At 36.6% G+C, this 18,644-nt stretch overlaps 1 protein-coding gene across 5 annotated transcripts in view; it reads left to right on the top strand.

Annotated features, from left to right (window-relative positions):
- LOC145688250 (uncharacterized) overlaps positions 1-18,644 on the top strand; it is a 212,835-nt gene that overhangs the window by 15,721 nt on the left and 178,470 nt on the right. For 4 of the 5 annotated variants that reach the window (XM_081762198.1, XM_081762203.1, XM_081762204.1 and 1 more), the window contains exon 1: positions 11,346-11,462. The exons of the other annotated variant lie outside the window; for it this stretch is intronic. In XM_081762198.1, the coding sequence (XP_081618324.1) occupies positions 11,427-11,462 (36 nt within the window). In that variant the 5' untranslated portion in view covers positions 11,346-11,426. Of the gene's footprint in view, positions 1-11,345; positions 11,463-18,644 lie in introns of those variants that run through there. 5 annotated transcript variants of the gene reach the window in all.

The following is an 18,644-nucleotide window of genomic DNA, read 5'->3' as shown; positions in this document are numbered from 1 at the left end:
TAGGGTTTTTCGGCTATTTTTTAGACTTTCAGTCAAGCAGCTACTGCATCGTCACTATTTTTCCTAGGATCATGGTTCATATCTCATTCTCTTCACAATGGAGCTGCCTTTCAAATGATACCACTTTCATTCTCATACCGTTTACTAGGAGCGGGAAAAATGATATCAAAGAGAAAATTTTGGAGGGAAAATTTTTTTCTCGCACTTTGGGACCCTCTGAAGCGGCCCTGTGTGAACGTAGCCATCTAAAAAAATCTGGTAAATAGAACTTGGTATACTGAATGTGTGTGCCAAATTTCAAGATTCTATCATGAATACCAAGGGCGGGAGAAATTTTATCAGGATTTCCCACCATGCCCCAAATTACCGTAAAACACCATGATCTCAGGTAAAAAATTTCCTGAGAAATCCCTAATTACCCTAGGGTCATGTTTTGCCCATCATTCTCTTCAGAATAGAACTGCCTTTCAGGCGGTATGACTCGCGTGTCTCCATCATGTATCTAAGGCGGAAAAATGATGAAAAACGGGATTTTTTGGGTCTAATTATCCTTTTTTTTAACTTTTAGCCCCCTGGACCCCCCCCTGATTTAACGCAGAGATCTGAAAAAATCTGGTAAATACTAATCGGTGGGCTGAATGTTTATGCACAATTCCAATTTTCCAGGTGCAAAAGTAAGCCCACCAATATATATATATATATATATATATATATATATATATATATATATATATATATATACCGACAATGTCCCATATTCCCGTATACAGAGGGAAATTTTTAAACATTCCCTGAGACATCCCTGATCAACCTAGGGTCATGTTTCGCCCATCATTCTCTTCAGAATAGAACTGCCTTTTAGGCGGTACCATTTACTTGTCCCCGTCATGTATCTAAGTAGGGGAAATGAGGAAAAACGGGATTTTTTGGTAAACATATCCCTTTTTTCAACTTTTTGACCCTCTGTATCCCCCCTGTTTTAACGCAGAAATCTGAAAAAAAATCTGGCAAATACTACTCGGTGGACTGTATGTTTGTGCAAAATTTCAATCATCTACGTGCAAAAATAAACCCGCCAAAAATACTTTACATAACCCCCCCCAAAAAGTATTACACGAAAATATAACTTTTAGACTTATGACGTCATCACCTTTTATGTCTCGACGCAGGAAGGTCTGAAACCATACGTAATGTCTTCTACAATGCCTCTGGACTTGAAAAAAAAACCCGGACGAAAAAGCTCAAATAGAAGAGAAATAACGCAATGTACCATGAAAAACGCATATGGTACAAATTATACCAAAAGTTCCCCAAAGGGATATATCTTACCGTATTTGCTCTATGGAAATCAGTAGCCAAACCGGAAGCAGTAGTAAATTCCAGTACTTCCGGTTTCGATATAGCGTAATGAGTTGTGATGAGTGTTGTACTCAGACTTTGAATCGATTGAGTTAAACCCATTGTAGCTATCTGTTACCAGTTTTGTTCTCTAGCTTTGGTGCGAGCGGTCCCGGGTTCGATTCCCTGTGGGTTAGGGTTGGCCGAAATTCTTTTTGGGGAGGGAGGAATTTCGATTGGCCGCGTTGTGGAAAAGTTGCCTTGTGTTAGTGGTAATCAACACAGAAAATTTGGATTTTTGGGGTCAAACCCTTCCTTTTCCTCATGGGGCTTGAATATTTTTATAGCTACTGCTATGCAACCCGCACGACACTATGAAGAAAATTGTCCTGCACAGCTTTTTCTTTTTAAATTTTGATAATCCGTGTTGCGGAAAAGTTGCCTTGTGTTAGTGGTAGTCTAGATAGAAAATTTAGATTTGTTTGGACAACCCTTTCCTTTGCCTCATAGGACTTGAATGCTTTTATAACTGTAGCTATGCAACCCACATTACACTACGAATAAAATTGTGTCAACCTTTGCTTCTTTTTTACACTGAAGCATTCTGAGGCTAAAAACAAAACGGAAGAAAAAGTGAAATGCGATATTGTTCCTATGTGGTTAAAAATGGTAATCAAATAGAAGAAAAACGGTATTTTTCATGTTTCAATTCATGTTTTTCATATATAGCGTCAAAAATACAGTACGCTGTCAACCTTACATTGGAGTTTGTTTCACGTATATCGTGAACAATTTCTTTCAGACCCCCTTATATTATTAAAAAAAAGTAATTAAAAGCCCTGATATCAGGTAATTTTGAAACCGGCTGTACAATAATAGAAAATACGCATTTAACTACAACATTGTACACAACAATAATAATACGTAAAGCAATACTTTATAAGAAGTTTGAAATAATGTAATTTTGTACACATTCCAGTAACGATCAGGAATTCCTTTTGGACATTTGCCGAGCCATTTTAAAATGTTTTTTTCAGCCAGACCTTCTGAAGAAAAAGCCTGGACCAATTGTCATGTCCCGATGGTTGACGACTGCTTCTCGCATTCTCCGATTACATATTAGCACCCAAAATCCCGAAGAAGCACTTCGTTGACTTGCACAGTATGTCAGCAAAGTATATGCACAAGTTTGGTTTGAAATAAAACAAAAGTCTTCACTCACAAACGAGTGAGAGAAGAATTTCGCTACTCGCTCGATCTGCATCCATTCTTCCAGAGGAATTAAGAAAAATCGTGTATACTGTGACTAGTTCCAACGATTATTTTGCCCATCCTGGAAAACCTGTTGTTGGCAATGATCACCGACAAAAGCCAGGACATCCGACTTTTAGGATGGAGAAGAATAAAGAAGTGACGGCAGAGAATGTGATTAAGTCTACTTAAATTTGTTGTTGTTCCGAAAGTTAATTTAAACGCAAGTAAATATCATGAAATGATCTATTGGTTCTCAACGGACGTCACCAAGCCACCATTAACAAGAGAACTTCCTTCGAGCCAGATACAAGAAAATATTAGAACGACGGCTACAGATTCTGAGGAAACTCGACGTATTCCGTGGCATACGCAAACGGTGGAGAGGGTGATAAAATTAGTTACAGAAGCGTCAGCATCAATGTATGGAGCGGATCGAAGAGATGAATTTATCAGAGCAAAATTAGTCTTAAAAAAATGAAAAATTTGAGTCCAAGCTGGACTATCAAATGTAAATGAAGGGAAGTGGGTGGGCGTGTGAAACTCGATTTGCAGCTACAATTTCGAGATGGGTTCTGGGAGTTTCAGAGTGTATGTGCCGAAAGAAGCTAAGAGCTGCAAGGGAAAGTTTATCAACAATTTTTCATGACCTATATTTATAATGTGTTTTGAAAACATCAATACAATTTCTTCGTCTAATTGGTTATAATTTTTCACCACATAAGAACACCATATCTCATAGGAACAACATAGGAACCATATCGCATTTCACTTTTCTCATTTGTTTTATTTTCAGCTCCAGAATGCTTCAGTGTAAAAAGGAACCAAAGGTTATAGCTGTGCAGGACAATTTTCCACGTAGTGTCGTGCGGATTGCATAGCTGCAGCCAACAAAATATTCAAGTCCCATAAGACAAAGGAAGGGGTTGAGGAAAAAAATCCAAATTTTCTGTGTTGACTACCACTAACACAAGACAACTTTTCCGCAAAGCAGCCAATCGAAATTCCAATATATATATATATATATATATATATATATATATATATATATATATATATATATATATATATTTGTAGCGCACCCTATTGTGGGTACACTCGTTCGAAAAATCGTAAAAGCTTTCTCAGCGCAGACATCCTGAATGAGGACTTCCTAATTCACACCAGGAAAATGCCGAGATGGTACGTAACATACATTTCGAAGGCTGCTCCATTTCTTCCACAATCCTTTCCTTCTTCCCTTTCGTCGGATAGTATAAGTGCCGAGTGACGTCATCCCTCATATGTGACGTGCTAGCATGGCCGTAGATGCCGAAAGCCCAGAAATCTAGTTCCTAATCCTAATTCTTTGTTCTGTAGCGATAAATGTTGAAAGTGGAAAGAGTAAATTTGAAACATTTCTGGATTTAATAGATGGTTAAGGGGAGATATAAACCTGCTCCATTAAGACGCTGAATCATTGCAAAAAAAAAAAAAAAAAAAAGCATCACGATGTCGGACGGGCAAAGCCATTCAATAAGACTTCCGACACTTATACATAGCGTAATTTGGAATTTTATAAATAATGATGAATGACAGTAAAATAACGCTCAATAATATAAATGGTCAATCTTCTTCTTCCTTCTTTGTGGCGTTCAGAGCACAAGGGACTCAAGTCTAATTACAGAAGTCTATGCCCTGTTTAAAAGTTTGGACACATGCAAAAGTGACACATGTTTATATATATATATATATATATATATATATATATATATATATATATATACATGTTTATATGTACATATATATATATATATATATATATATATATATATATATATATATATATATATGCTGTTTATATGTGGGGGTGTCCATAAAGTCCATTGCTACCCCCTGTATCTTCGAAACGACTGTGAATATGAGAAAATGCAAAAGCACGTCCATCATTATTTTAAGAGGCTTGAATTTTGACCTATAAAAGGTCCTCACCGGACACCCCCGCATAGGGGTACGTGGGGTCAACTTGAAAATTTTAAATGTCAAAGGGTGTCGAGTAATATATCGTTGGAAAGGTCTTGATAAGGGAAATGTTTTGCCGAAAGTTTCAAGTCCCCATGTTGTCCCCATCCAAAATGGCGGGGGTTCACATTTCGCGTCCATAAAGTCCGTTGCCATCCCATGTATCTTCGAAATTACTGCGGATATGGGAAAACGCAAAAACATGTCCATCATTATTTTAAGAGGCTTGAATTTTGACCTATAAAAGGTCCTCACCGGACACCCCCGCATAGGGGTACGTGGGGTCAACTTGAAAATTTTAAATGGCAAAGGTGGTCGTTGGAAAATTCTCAATAAGAGAAATATTATCTAGACTGTTTCAAGTTCCTATGTCGACCCCATACAAAATGGCGGGGTTCATATTTCGTGTACATGAAGTCCATTGCCACTCCTTGTATCTTCGAAACGACTGCGGATATGAGAGAACGCAAAACGACGTCTGTCATTATTTTAAGGGGCTTGCATTTTGTGATATAGAAGGTTTCGGCTAAATATTTTCTCTTGTCGAGAACTTTCCGATATATTAATCCTCTTTGCCATTTAAAATTTTCAAGTTGACCCCACGCATTCCTATATGGGGTGTATGGGGTAGAATTTATAGCTCAAAATTCAACCCCGTTTCTGGGTTTTCTCATATTCGCAGTCGTTACAGGGGGTGGCAACGGACTTTATGAACTCGAAATGTGAGCCCCGCCAGTTTGGATGGGTTCAACATAGGGAATTTAAATTTTTGGCGAAATATTTCTCTTGACGACACTTTTCCAACTATATATTACTCAATTCCCTTTGCTATTTAAAATTTCCAAGTTGACCCCACGTACTCCTATATGGGGATGTATAGGGTTGACCTTCTATAGCTCAAAATTTAGGTCTCTTTCAATAATGGTGGACGTGCTTTTGCATTTTCCCATATTCACAGTCGTTTCGAAGATACATGGGGTGGCAACGGACTTTATGGGTACGAAATGTGAAACCCCGACATTTTGAATGGGGACAAGATAGGGACTTGAAATTTTCGGCAAAATATTTCTCTTGTCAAGACCTTTCCAACGATATATTACTCGACACCCTTTGCCATTTAAAATTTTCAAGTTGACCCCACGTACCACTATATTGGGGTGTCTTGTGTGGACCTTTTATAGCTCAAAATTCAATCCCCTTAAAATAATGATGTACGCGTTTTTGTGTTTTCTCATATTCACAGTCGTTTCGAAGATACAGGGGTAGCAATGGACTTTATGGACACCCTCACATATAAACAGCATATATATATAAGCACATATGTATATATATAAACAGCATTCACTTTTGCATGTGTCCAAACTTTTAAACGGAGCATACAAACTACTTTTTATCTCTCTTTCACTTACAGTTTCTGTAATTAGACATATATAATTTAAAGGGATGCTTTTTAAAGCACTGACAACTTTGTTTGCCTTTTTAAGGAAAAATATTGTGTTTCTGTTATGTATAGCGCGGTACGATAATAGTACCTTGCCAAAGTAGTTCTGTTATATATTGTAATCTAAAGGAAACGATTATTGCTTGTGTGTTTTCAAAGTTATAAGTTGTCATCTCAAAGTTTAGGTGCGGCTCGTGAGAGAAGTCACACCGATCAATAATTTAAGTGTTAGAGCTTCAAATAAAAGAAAGATAAGTTACTTTATGTTAGATATGTTTGTATAGAAGAATGAGAACATTAGATTACTTTTCCCTTTAATTTGAAGTGATAAAACCTCTAATTTTCTGATGTGACTTTCCTCACGAGCCGCATCTGCTCAAACTTACCTTCAATGATTTCCATGAAATTTAGAGCGTATTCAGTTTTGGATGCAGGAAAGAGATTTATCTCAGTCAAAACTTATTTAGTGATTTTGTGGATTTAATAAAAAAGAATTATAATAATAAATTTTTATGTTAGACTCAGTTTTATCTTATGATCGTCTGAAACAGTTTTCATGAAATTCACCAAAAAATCTATTTTTAAGCACATGGAATGGATTGAGGTAGATCACGAAGTTGTTATCGAAAAACGTGCTCTGAGAACATTAAATTTTCTGAAATGAAGTAAATTTAGTGATTTTCAATACTAGAAAGCAATTAATATAGACATTTAAATTGGTCAAACTCATCTCATCTCATTAGAAGACATCTCAGTAAAAAGACACTAAGGACTAGCGGATTTTAAGAAAGAGCATAGAGAGATTGCTTTGGGTGCTAGAAAACATATTATCTGGGACTTGATTATGAGAAATTAACAGTAAATTTGAAATATTTTTGTGGAAAATATTTAGATAAAGTTACTTTTATGAAGAACAGCGAATTATACAGGGTGGCTTGTGTACAACCTGCCCAACGAAATGAGCTCTAATGTAAAAGGTATTGTGAAGATAGTTATGTAATTTACACAGTAATGACCTTAGATTATCTAACACTTACTCGAATCACAATAGGTATTGGTTATCTCATATTTCTTTTCGGTGTAACTTTCAATACACGGAAGAGGGAGGTGAAAATGATATTGCATAACTACTGATAACTCACGTTGCAAGATTCAGGTATGCCCTGCGGGGAGATGTTAGTAGCTTTGAGGGAGCATTATCCCCATGCCACACCCATAAGTCATCCATGAGAGCATCTGTTGGAAGTGTGAGAGATTATTATCAAGGCACGCCGTTACCCTCATAACTGACAAAATGTTCTATGATTGGATTAGTACCATTTTGCGTTCTTGCAGCGCAGCTATTGGCATATGTACTGTGATGTTTTAAACCATATACGCCATTCGATTCCGCAAGACTCACAGATCAATATCTTGTAATTACAGTGGGTTATGTGAATCAACTGCGGAATCACTTAGACGTTTATTGGTTCTGTTCTGGAGGAATAATCCTTATATTTTCTCACTTTCTCTACATTCCACACTCATATAATTAAGGCTAGATTTTCTACATGTACTACATCATAATAAAAATTCTGCTGTTATTGATAGGCCATTTGCTACAAAGCGAAAGAATTTTCATGGACAACAGCCTTCAGAAAATCATTAGTTCTGACGTCTTACATTCTACTTTCAATACTGTCCATCAACTTTAGTATCATTCGCTCCTCACTCTTTCTCCTGCCACAGTACAAGCACATCTCTTATGATATAATCCCTTCTCACCCAATGTTCTAACCAGTTTCTCTTCTTCTTTAAAAGTAGTATTTTCTCTCCGATTTAAAAAAAAAAACATTTCCTCATTCGTTTTTCGTTCCAGCTATATTTGCCATTCCTCTCCACACGTCCATCTTGAAAGCCATCAATTTCTTATAGTTACTTGCTCATAATTTCTGTTTCATCTTCTTAGAATACAATATAGCAAACGAAACATTTTATAAGTACTTTTCTTAATTATTTATTTAATTACCCACAAAATAAGCTTATATTATCCCTTATTTCTTCATTGGACAGTTCTGTCATTATCTTTGTTTTACGTTCGCATCTAATATCGGCACTAATCATTCTACCAACTTATCGAAAATGAATAATATTTCTACTTTCTCTCATCCTACTACTTCCATATTTAGTGCAGACCGCTTCACTCCAATCAACATTGAGAGAATGTTGGCTCAGTGATAGAGTTTATTATGGTTCGTGGAGTCCCTGGTTCGATCTCCGGTCACTTATGATGTGAACGAAGACATATTGTCCGTTGTTTATTTCATGGTACTCCTATTTTCTCCCACACTGTCATGTCACCAATTATTCAATCATCCTTCACATCCATTTCCCTTAGCCTAACGGACATAATCTTGGGATATTAAACTGAAACATTTCGTTTTTTTTTCTTTTTTGCAGTTAATGCTTTTGTCTTTCTAGGGAGAATAATAATGTAACTGTATGAGATCAAGAGATAGAAAATTTATTATAAATATAAAACAAAGTCGCATGGCATCGTGTCGAGTCTAGACCAACCTTAAATAGAACCTTAGAAGTGAACTCAGGAATGTGGCCCCGTAGAACACTCTTAGTTGGACTAGTTGGGTTTTAGCGTCCTTTCAACAGCAAGGTGACATGAAACAAGGATCAACAGCTTAACGTGGGATTCTAACCATATGAACTTCCGGCGGGAATGCAACTCAGGCGTCGAAAATGTGCACGCTAACAACTGCACTAGATTTGGTTTCCAACTTTAGTCTTATGGTTAGGGAGACAAGCAATCTATAAATTTAACCCCACCCAAATTCATAGACAGTATAATGAAGTTCAGGTCTGAATAAAGTACAACGTTGGGCAGGGGTTAAGTAGATTACTCGATATGAAGTGTAAGTTTGAGGGGAAAACGTCAGGAATCGTGCGACTGCGGTTGAACAAGACATGAATTATCAAGAGAAAACACCATTATGTGACGATCAGAACGAATAAATTGTTAAGTATTCAAAAGCACGGACTAAAAAACAAGAAAAAAGAAAGAAGATAAAAAACCGAGTTTCTGGTCATTTCTAAAATGATTCAAGAGGAGATCGCTCTGGATCTAAGTTTTTCCTTAACTTTTTTTTCTCCGTATTTGACAAACTGTCAATGAGAACAAACAAATAATAAAGAATATCCCAAACACTGTAATAATTATATTTCAAGTACTGAGTGCCTACCTGAATTCAAAATTTTGATTTGTTATTATTATTATTATTTTTATTATCACGCCCCATGATAAAAAAATAAACTTGAACTTTCAAAGTATTTTAGATATGAATAAATTTCAAGCCAGTTTCCTTTTTGTTTTTCAAAATAATCATGAAACGAAAGGTAATGAGAACATTTTAGTAATTTCAGCTGTAACTAGCATGTAAAATATACATCACTATCGTTGTCATAATGATGCAAATAATATAAAAGTGTTTCCAAAGGCCTGGCATTGAACCAGAAACCTCTCGTAATAGAAACAATGAAATGAATTTTTTTAGTTTTATGTCCCACGGTTATGCCAGGTAGGTTAAAGGAGACGGTGATGATAAAAATGAAGGAAACGGTGAAATGAAGAAAGTGTTAAAAGCGGGAGAACCCCGAGAAAACCCATGCACTGAGCCACTGCATTGGACCTGAAAGTTAAAAATTTCATTTCATTTTCTGTAAAGGGTTTTAGCGTCCAAGTCCAAAACGAAAACCATTCTAGTTTCCTTTATTAAATTATTCGTTGTTCGTTTTTGTTAAATTAATTACTCAAGATACCAAAAATATCCGAAACCAATAACTGAGTATTATGTTCCTATGCAACAGCGAGGTTATAAATGGCAGTAAATACAATTAATGTGGGATAAAAACTACGATAAAGGTTGAATTCAGTGTAGTTAACGGATGCGCAGGCCATAACGTTAGATCAACTATTACATTACAGACATTCCCCACTACACTAGATTGACTCCAAGAGGACTGATGTACACGACCACATAACTGATCGTGGAAGAAAATTGACCCTCATTAAACTATATCTTTATATTTCTCACTCTTGTAGTTATTACTAGAATACACTCCTGAACATTACATTACAACTTCAATATACCACAGTCAAATATACTGTTGTTATCGTTGTTAAAATCGTAATCCAAAGTATCATGTGATATAAGCCTAATGTTAAAACAAAAATAATTTGAAGTTGCCATTTCTTTATTAAAATTCAATGTCACTTTGCATTTCCGATACTATACAAGCAATAGACCTTTAGTTCAAAATATGAGATGCGAAGCAAATGAGATTCCTCTGTAATGTAAGCTGATACCAGAGACTTGTACGGAAACTATATAGCACCGAGTAAGCTCACCTACGGTTAAAGGTAGGATTCGTACTGCTGTAATGCATACAATGAAAAGAAATCCATTGTATGCATTACACTGGAAATCAAACCCAAGGTTCCTTTACCTAATGTGCGTACGCTATTCAACTAAACCAACGGCGAAGCAAATACCCTCCATCGAGAATAAATCCCAGCACCACACAAAGATAGAACCATGTGCATTAGTCAATTATTCATGAAGACGTACAAGAGGATGATATTGAATAACTATGATATGTAATGTGTAATACTCAATTGAGATTGAGTCAATCATAGTTGTCGGTTTTCTCGATATATACAAATTTTTGTAAGAATTTTATGTGCTATTTCAACGAATTTGTGAAAACGTTTCAGAATTTATAAATTACGACTAATCTTACAGCAGAAATATCATTGATGCTGAAAAATTAGTAGTTAGTCGTTTTTATTTTTGATACTTTTTGGATTAAATTTACTCTTAGTTTAATATCAATTGTAAGTCTCGTGTTCGATATTACTGTTCTTTAACAACGATAAAAACGGTATCTCATTAGGTAATAATTAGATGGAATTTCACTGACAAATTATGGAATATCTTTTTACGATAAAGTTTCTCAGAAGAATTTCAATATTCAGTTGCTTATTATTTTCATTCATTTTCATAATAGAATCTCATATATATTTAATTTAATTTCAAGTTGGTGTCATTCAGAAGAAATATTCATTTACGTATTTACGTCATCCAATGGATTCGGTTTAAACCGGATTCCCATGTTGCAAAGGGAAGGCGCGAAAATCTCCTTGTCGAAGTAAGCCCCTCCCTCTTCAAGCGCGGGAAGTATCACGTGTTGCTCTGCAAACTATTATGATTGGCTAAGGTTACACAGCTACGTATGCAACCTGTAGCTTCCTCTGTCAGTTGTGTGTAGAAGAGGGAAGAAGAACTGCAGTGACTTCTTGTTAGTTTGTTATCCTATCACAATTAATGTCAAGTGTGCCAACACCATGAATCCAGAAAATAAAGAGCCATCTTCTGTAAAGGTAAGCATTTTTATTATTTTAGAAATATTCTGTATATTAAGGATAAATAGTAATATTAGTTTACTTGAGTTCGAATACGTTGTATCTGAAAGTTAGCGATTGAAAACCGAGTGATTGAAACTCACTTGACGTGATAGAAACCGGCATAATATTTCGGATATGTTATCAATTAAATTCCTTATTTTAATAAATAGTGAAACTAATATTGACTTGATGTTTCATTGTCTCGATTTCTCTAGTTCACTTCGCTTCGTTAATGATAAACTGACTTTTATGTATTTTTTTACGTTATGCAAAAGTGGTTGTTCCTCTGTATTCTCAACTTGATGAATGATCACTGAAACAAACTAGATGTAGCAACAAAGCCTATTTGCAACTAGTAGCTAATATATTCATTTTAAGATGTTGTGTACGACCTAAAATCAACAGTTTGTATTTAAGCATATTAGAGAAAAATTCAGGTCGAATCATAAACACTAGGTACAGCATAATTATAATGAGAGCGACCATCATTATTTCCCCTGTGATATTAAGTATGCCACGACAACTTAATTTTTATTTACGACGTAAATATAATCGTTTTTGTAAATGGTTTCTTTAGATATGATCACTGGGCTCAAATTTCCTCTAGACAATATGCGATAGCGGCAGTAACAACTTACATGCACTGAATGAAAAGTGGCTTTAAAAAAATAGAGAGTAAGCGGTTGTTCCGGAGACTGAAAACGCGAAAAATAACATGTGTATCTTAATTTTTCAACAGTATGGAATGTAGCAACTAGCAATTGTCAAATAACGGGTAAAAGTCAGCCATCTTATATTTCTTGTCCCATCCTACGAATAATAAGATGGCGGCCGTTGTTGTATCATGTGCACCATCACGCGCAAGCACACGTCACTCCTCAACTATGAGTGATGCTGAAACCCAAGTTAGTGATTAAAACTTAAATAATCCAATCAAAAGTGAGTAATATTTAGATTTTAACTCCCATTTTCACAATCTTAAATTAATTAACTACTTTAATTCTATTCTTCGCCGTCCATTAAGATAAATAATGATGGTGTTTTGATTGAAGAAAAATACTTATTAACTTTTCTCACTAATTATTCTGAAAAAAATAAATTAAATAACTCTGCCTACACCGAAGTGGAAGCATATGATTCCAGGTTCTGTTTACAGACTTTAATATTAGTTTATGAAAGGTGATTAATCTAATGTGTGAACATAAAATACTTGTTTTCTGTGTTCAATAGTTTTGTGAAAGATTCGATCTACAAACTGTATAAGCATTACGTGTTCGCGGTAATTTAAATAGGAGCACAAATAAGTATTTAGCTCTCCTGAATAGGATTCAGTTCACGTGTTCCTGAATTCAATTTGAGTTGAAGACCAGTTTTTTTTATTAACCTATTATGCATTGATATGGGATGGAAAACTTATAAATTACTATTAGATGATATACTGTTTTCTTTTCTTGGAAGATGTGCTGTGGGTGAATGTTGAACCCAGGATTAAGTTTCATTTACTACATATCAAGATAAAAATAATAGGTTTATTATAGAGAGCAACTTCGCGAGTTCAAACCGTTTTTAGATTGGTTGCTCAGAGTTTAGTTTTTTCATCATCGATTGTGTATGAGAAGTGAACCTGGTGTTTAAGATGGAATCCGAACCACCGTAATAGTTGCAGATTTCAACGACCGCCCACCGGGAATCGAACCCGGGGCACAGTGCATCAAAGGCCCGCATCCCAGCCACTATACCAGCGGGAAGGGCTGTATGATTTTTATTATACCAGGTTGATCAAATATCACAACATTATGCTAGCATGGTATACAAAGCAGTCTTCAGTTGATCTGACCTAATCTTGAGAATCGTGGTAAATCTTCTGTTTCCTATCACTGTTAATTTCGACCAACAGATACTATAACTTTACACATAGACGCGCGTCCTGTTCATTTTGACCTCTTAAGGACCACCCTGACCCACACTTATCCTCATTTCCGTATAAGGAAGTGAAGACGAGAACATATCTTAATAGCAATGGAAAATACGGGCATAAATCTTGAGAGCTAAGGCAAATGGAGCGTGAGTACATTCTAGGGAAGGACAGAAATATATTTTGAGAACAAGAGGAGTGAGGGTGAGGTCGTGATTGCCAGTACACTTTGAGGGTGGGGGCGAGTGAGTTTAACGATATGAGTGCATTTTTAAGACGTGGTCGTACATTTATCTTCTGCGTCAGGGTTAGTGAGGACAGGGGCGGGTGAGTGTAAGGAGAGGTCGAGTGAGAGTGAGGACGAGGTTGGATATATATTTTGAGGGACAGGGCGTTATTACATTTTGGGAGGAAGATCGTTTTTGGGAGGGCAGACAAATATTTTGAGTGGGAGGATGAATACATATTATGAGAGTGAAAGATGGTGATAGAGGGAACGAGTGAGGAGCAGGCTGGGATTAGGCCTACATTCTGAGAGTAGTGGTTACCCTAGTAGCAAGGTTAGTTGGCCCACCGTTGGGTATTGAGTGGGATTTGGTCAAAACGGTGGATGATGATCGGTGCGAGCCTATAGCGGAAAAACTTACATTGGCACAACGTTGGTTAAATGTATGGTTGGCCAACCAACTATTCTCCCAACATTCACGCAACCATACTAGAGATGGCTGTTTTTCCAACCAAGGGATACGTTGCTTTAGCGTTTTTAAATGTCGGGGAACCGCTCTACGAAGTGCACTTTTCCCACCACTCAGCCACTTTGTTTTATCATTGGCTAATGGTGGCTAATTCCATCATACAGTTCATGTACAGTTCTTCACAGCCATCTTTCTGCGTTCCCACTAAGAAAACAAAAGAGGAGTTCGTGTTTTATGTGTTGAATCACTTTCCTATATATAGTGTATAGTGAGCTTTTTTTTTAAAAAAAAAAAAAAAGAACATCTAAAAAAAAGAATACAACGCACAACAACTGTCAAATATCCAACACTTGTAAAGTGTGTGATTGTAGTCGAGTTGCTCTCCCTGCTGATCTAGTAGCTAGCACATGCGCCTTTGATGCGAGTAGTCCCGGGTTCGATTCCCGGTGGGAGACCCTTTGGAATTTTAACTGTCCTCGATATTTCTGTGTTCATGTTCTTGCCGTTCCAGGTTACTTGAAAAAGAAGTAAAATTAAGTAAAAAAAAAACTATTTATAGTAATAAGCAGTTTTAAAAAAGTTGGAAGCATTTATGCTCGCCAACCAAGCAACTGGGTATCGCATTCTGTAAACTGCTGTTTCCACTTTTTCTTTTCCGGATTGATCGAAATATAACTAAAAATTAATCAAATATTTAAAGACCGTAACTCTATGAAACAATCGGAATACCTCAGGAATACCATATAAAAGGTCAAACATACCAAACCGAATGCATCACCCCCCTACCCCATCCGCCGCGAGGACACGTTGGGAAACGTCAGGAAATTATGCTAGATTTAGTTGGATACACGTCAACATTTAGATGATGACCCACCATTTAACGTCGAGATTTTGCTGGGCAAACGTAGGGAGACTGGTGGGATTTGGTTGGGTGAACGAACGCCCAACATTCTCAGTGTCGTTGGGGTTTGAGTGGCCCAATATTGGGAGATGGTTGGGAATTGGTTGCGTAAACGAAAGCTAATTTTCGTTTGATTGGAACATGTTTGGGTGGGAAATGGTTGCCAAAGTGGCCAAATCTGACGTTGGGTCACTGTTGATATGTCGCATCGCCACGATTTTCCCAACGTTGGGCCAAACGATTTTGCTACTAGGATAATAAGGGGAAGTGATGATGAGAAGATACTTTGAGGTTGATACCGAGTGAGGGAGACGCAGTGAGTACAATTAAAGGCTGAGGGCAAGAGGGGAAAAGTCGGACATATATTTTGAGGATGAATGCGATAGAAGACATATATTTTGAGGATGAAGGAGAGTGAGGGTGAGGACGTAGACGTATTTCAAGAGTGAGGTTTAGTGGAAACAAGGGCGTGAGCACATTTTGAGGGAAGGCCAAGAGCGAAGTTAGGAAAAATATTAATCTCTGCTTCATACGATATAAAGAGGACGGTGACACAGTAGTAGAGAGCTAAATTCTCTCTGCCCATATGAGTTTGTATTTGCGGACTCTTTTCACGAATTCTACCCTTTCTACCACATTCGCATTGCCCAATTCTTTTATAATCCTTCACTTCAATTAATCGTCTCTTTTAGCCTAAATGTTTTTAAAGTCCATATGAATTTGAGATGAATGAGATCGTGAGCGTGGGGTTTCGTCGAGTTCTCTCCTCTTCTCCCACAATATCATTTCACCATTTCTTTCAAAAACATTCACTTTTATAAATCACCTCTCTCATATTACGTAAAATATGTAATGTAATGGGTTGTTAAATAACACTTTTTATTTCATTTCATATATGCATTTTTTTTTGATTAGAGTTCAGCGTTTTTCCCCAGCTTCAAGGATTTATGATAAGTAGACCCAGTGGCGGACTTAATAAGGGCAAACTGGGAAACCTCCAAAGGCCCCGCATGTAGGAGAGTCTCACGCTTCAGATTATTATCCTTATTAAAAAAATATGGGCAACAGTATATGCATCATTCAATAAAAGTTTGAAAATTAAAAAAATCCCGATCAGTCAAACCAATTTCAATTCCATAAATAGCCCATATGGAGGACACCAATACATGCACCACGAAAAAAAAAATATTAACATTATTCCGTATTTGTACTTTTCAGTGTATTAGTGAGTCCTTTTGCCCTTCAATTTAAGGTGTAGTGTTTCTGTAGATCAGAACCCACGAAAGAAGTACACACCTCTCACCTTTTAACTCCGAGGAAGCGTCGAAGTTTATCCAGACCAGGGATGAACTACGTTAGGATCCACTGTAAATATTCAAAATGAATTTACGAAACTCATGGCAAGCAAGAAAAGAAAGAAAAATAAATAAAGAAAGAAAGAAAGGAAGGAAGGAATGAAGGAAGAAAGAAAAAGAAAAGGAAAGGCATTAAACCGAGTACTGCTCCATTATTCTTGACTGTATAAGATATATTTTTTATGCTAAATAGTTCTCGGTAATATTACCATTTGTAAACAAAGACACTACTGAAATCGATATACTTTATATTTCCTTGACGATAATTTGCTGGGTGATACTCTAGCGATTACATTTTTACTTTCGATATTATGCAATGGAAGAGAGAAGGACTACCGCTAGGATCACTCACCCTACGAATCACAAAGGATAATACGTGGCCACATAGTTTAAGGTGGGACCTGAACCACTGTGATTAGTCCACATTTGAAAGTTCTTCCAGCAAGGAACGAATCGGAGACCCCGTGCAACAGAGGCACGCGCTAACCATTAGAGCAGTTGGGAGAGCATTTCGTATACGTAGCTTAATGAAAAGTTGTTAAATATAGCCTATTTCAAACGGGCCCTTGAGACTGCAACCTGCCAATATCAGGCGTTTTACGGGTTGCATAATACATAATTTCTCAAGAACACCTTACAGATACTCCACACGTCTGTGAAGTTGTCTCGCCCACCTAACGAATTTTTCTCTTTCTTATCTACATCGTTAGTTTATGGTTAGTTTACGTTAGTTTTGCTAAAACTATCGTTAGTTTCGCAAAAATAACGATTTTATTCTAGAAATAAAGTTTCCCGCCAACTGTGAGTTAGCCTGCCCATATTGAATTCTCATAAAATTCCAACTCATGTCGTTAGTTTATCGTTAGTTTACGTTAGTTTTGCTTAAACTATCGTTAGTTTCCCAAAAATAACAATTTTATTCTAGAAATAAAGTTTCCCGCCAACTGTGAGGTAACCTGCCTATATTGAATTCTCATAAAATTCCAACTCATGTCGTTAGTTTATCGTTAGTTTACGTTAGTTTTGTTAAAACTATGTTAGTTTCGCAAAAATAACGATTTTATTCTAGAAATAAATGGGCAGGCCAACTTCACGGTTCCCCGCCCACAAACGAATTTCAAAAGTTTTTCATATCACATCGTTAGTTTACGTTAGTTTTGCTAAAACTATCGTTAGTTTCGCAAAAATAACGATTTTATTCTAGAAATAAAGTTTCCCGCCAACTGTGAGTTAGACCGCCCATATTGAATAATCATAAAATTCCAACTCATATCGTTAGCTTATCGTTAGTTTACGTTAGTTTTGCTAAAACTATCGTTAGTTTCGCAAAAATTACGATTTTATTCTAGAAATAAAGTTTCCCGCCAACTGTGAATTAGCCAACCCATATTGAATTCTTATAAAATTCCAACTCATATCGCGGGGGGCACGGTGGCTCAGTGGTAGAGCGTTCACCTCTGGTGTTTGGGGTCCCGGGTTCGATCCCAGCCCCCGCCAAGTGAACTTTGTGGTGGACAAACACCGTGCTCGTGGGTTTTCTCGGGGTACTCCCGTTTCCTCCCACTTTCTTCATTCCACCATTTTCACTCATCTCTCATTATCACCGTCTCCTTTAGCCTAACCGGCATAACCGTGGGACGTAAAACTCAAAGATTTCATTTCATTTTCCAACTCATATCGTTAGTTTATCGCTAGTTCACGTTAGTTTTGCTAAAACTATCGTTAGTTTCGCAAAAATAACGATTTTATTCGAGAAATATGATTTCCCGCCAAATGTAAAGTTTCCCGCCCATAAAGAATTATCATAAATTTCCATTTCACAGCCTTAGGGACATAGTGGACACATTCCAGTGTACTTGACGGAACATGATAGGCATATGCCTGCTATGTAATTGTGCTGTTAGGGTTTACATTTGGCGGAAATCTTTATTTCTTGTATAAAATCGTTATTTTTGCAAAACAAACCTTAATTTTAGGAAAACTAACCTAAACTAACTATAAACTAACGAGATGAGTTGGAAGTTTAAGAGAATTCAATATGGGCGGGCTAACTCACAGTTGGCGGGAAACTTTATTTCTTGAATAAAATCGTTATTTTTGCGAAACTAAATTGGCTGAGGATATGCAGTACGTATGTAGCCTTTGCATTTCTCAGCTTGTGACGATAAGAAAAAAAAACTGCAGTTACTCTTTGTTACCGTGTTGTGCGTTCACAATTCTACGATTGAATGTTCAGTGTGCCTAACCATGAATAAGGAAAATAATAAGGCATCTTCTGTAAAGGTAAGCATT

Source organism: Thermobia domestica, chromosome 6 (assembly GCF_964235325.1).
Source record: "Thermobia domestica chromosome 6, izTheDome1.hap1.1, whole genome shotgun sequence".
Taxonomy (NCBI): domain Eukaryota; kingdom Metazoa; phylum Arthropoda; class Insecta; order Zygentoma; family Lepismatidae; genus Thermobia; species Thermobia domestica.
This window is presented reverse-complemented; position numbering and strand designations above follow the sequence as displayed.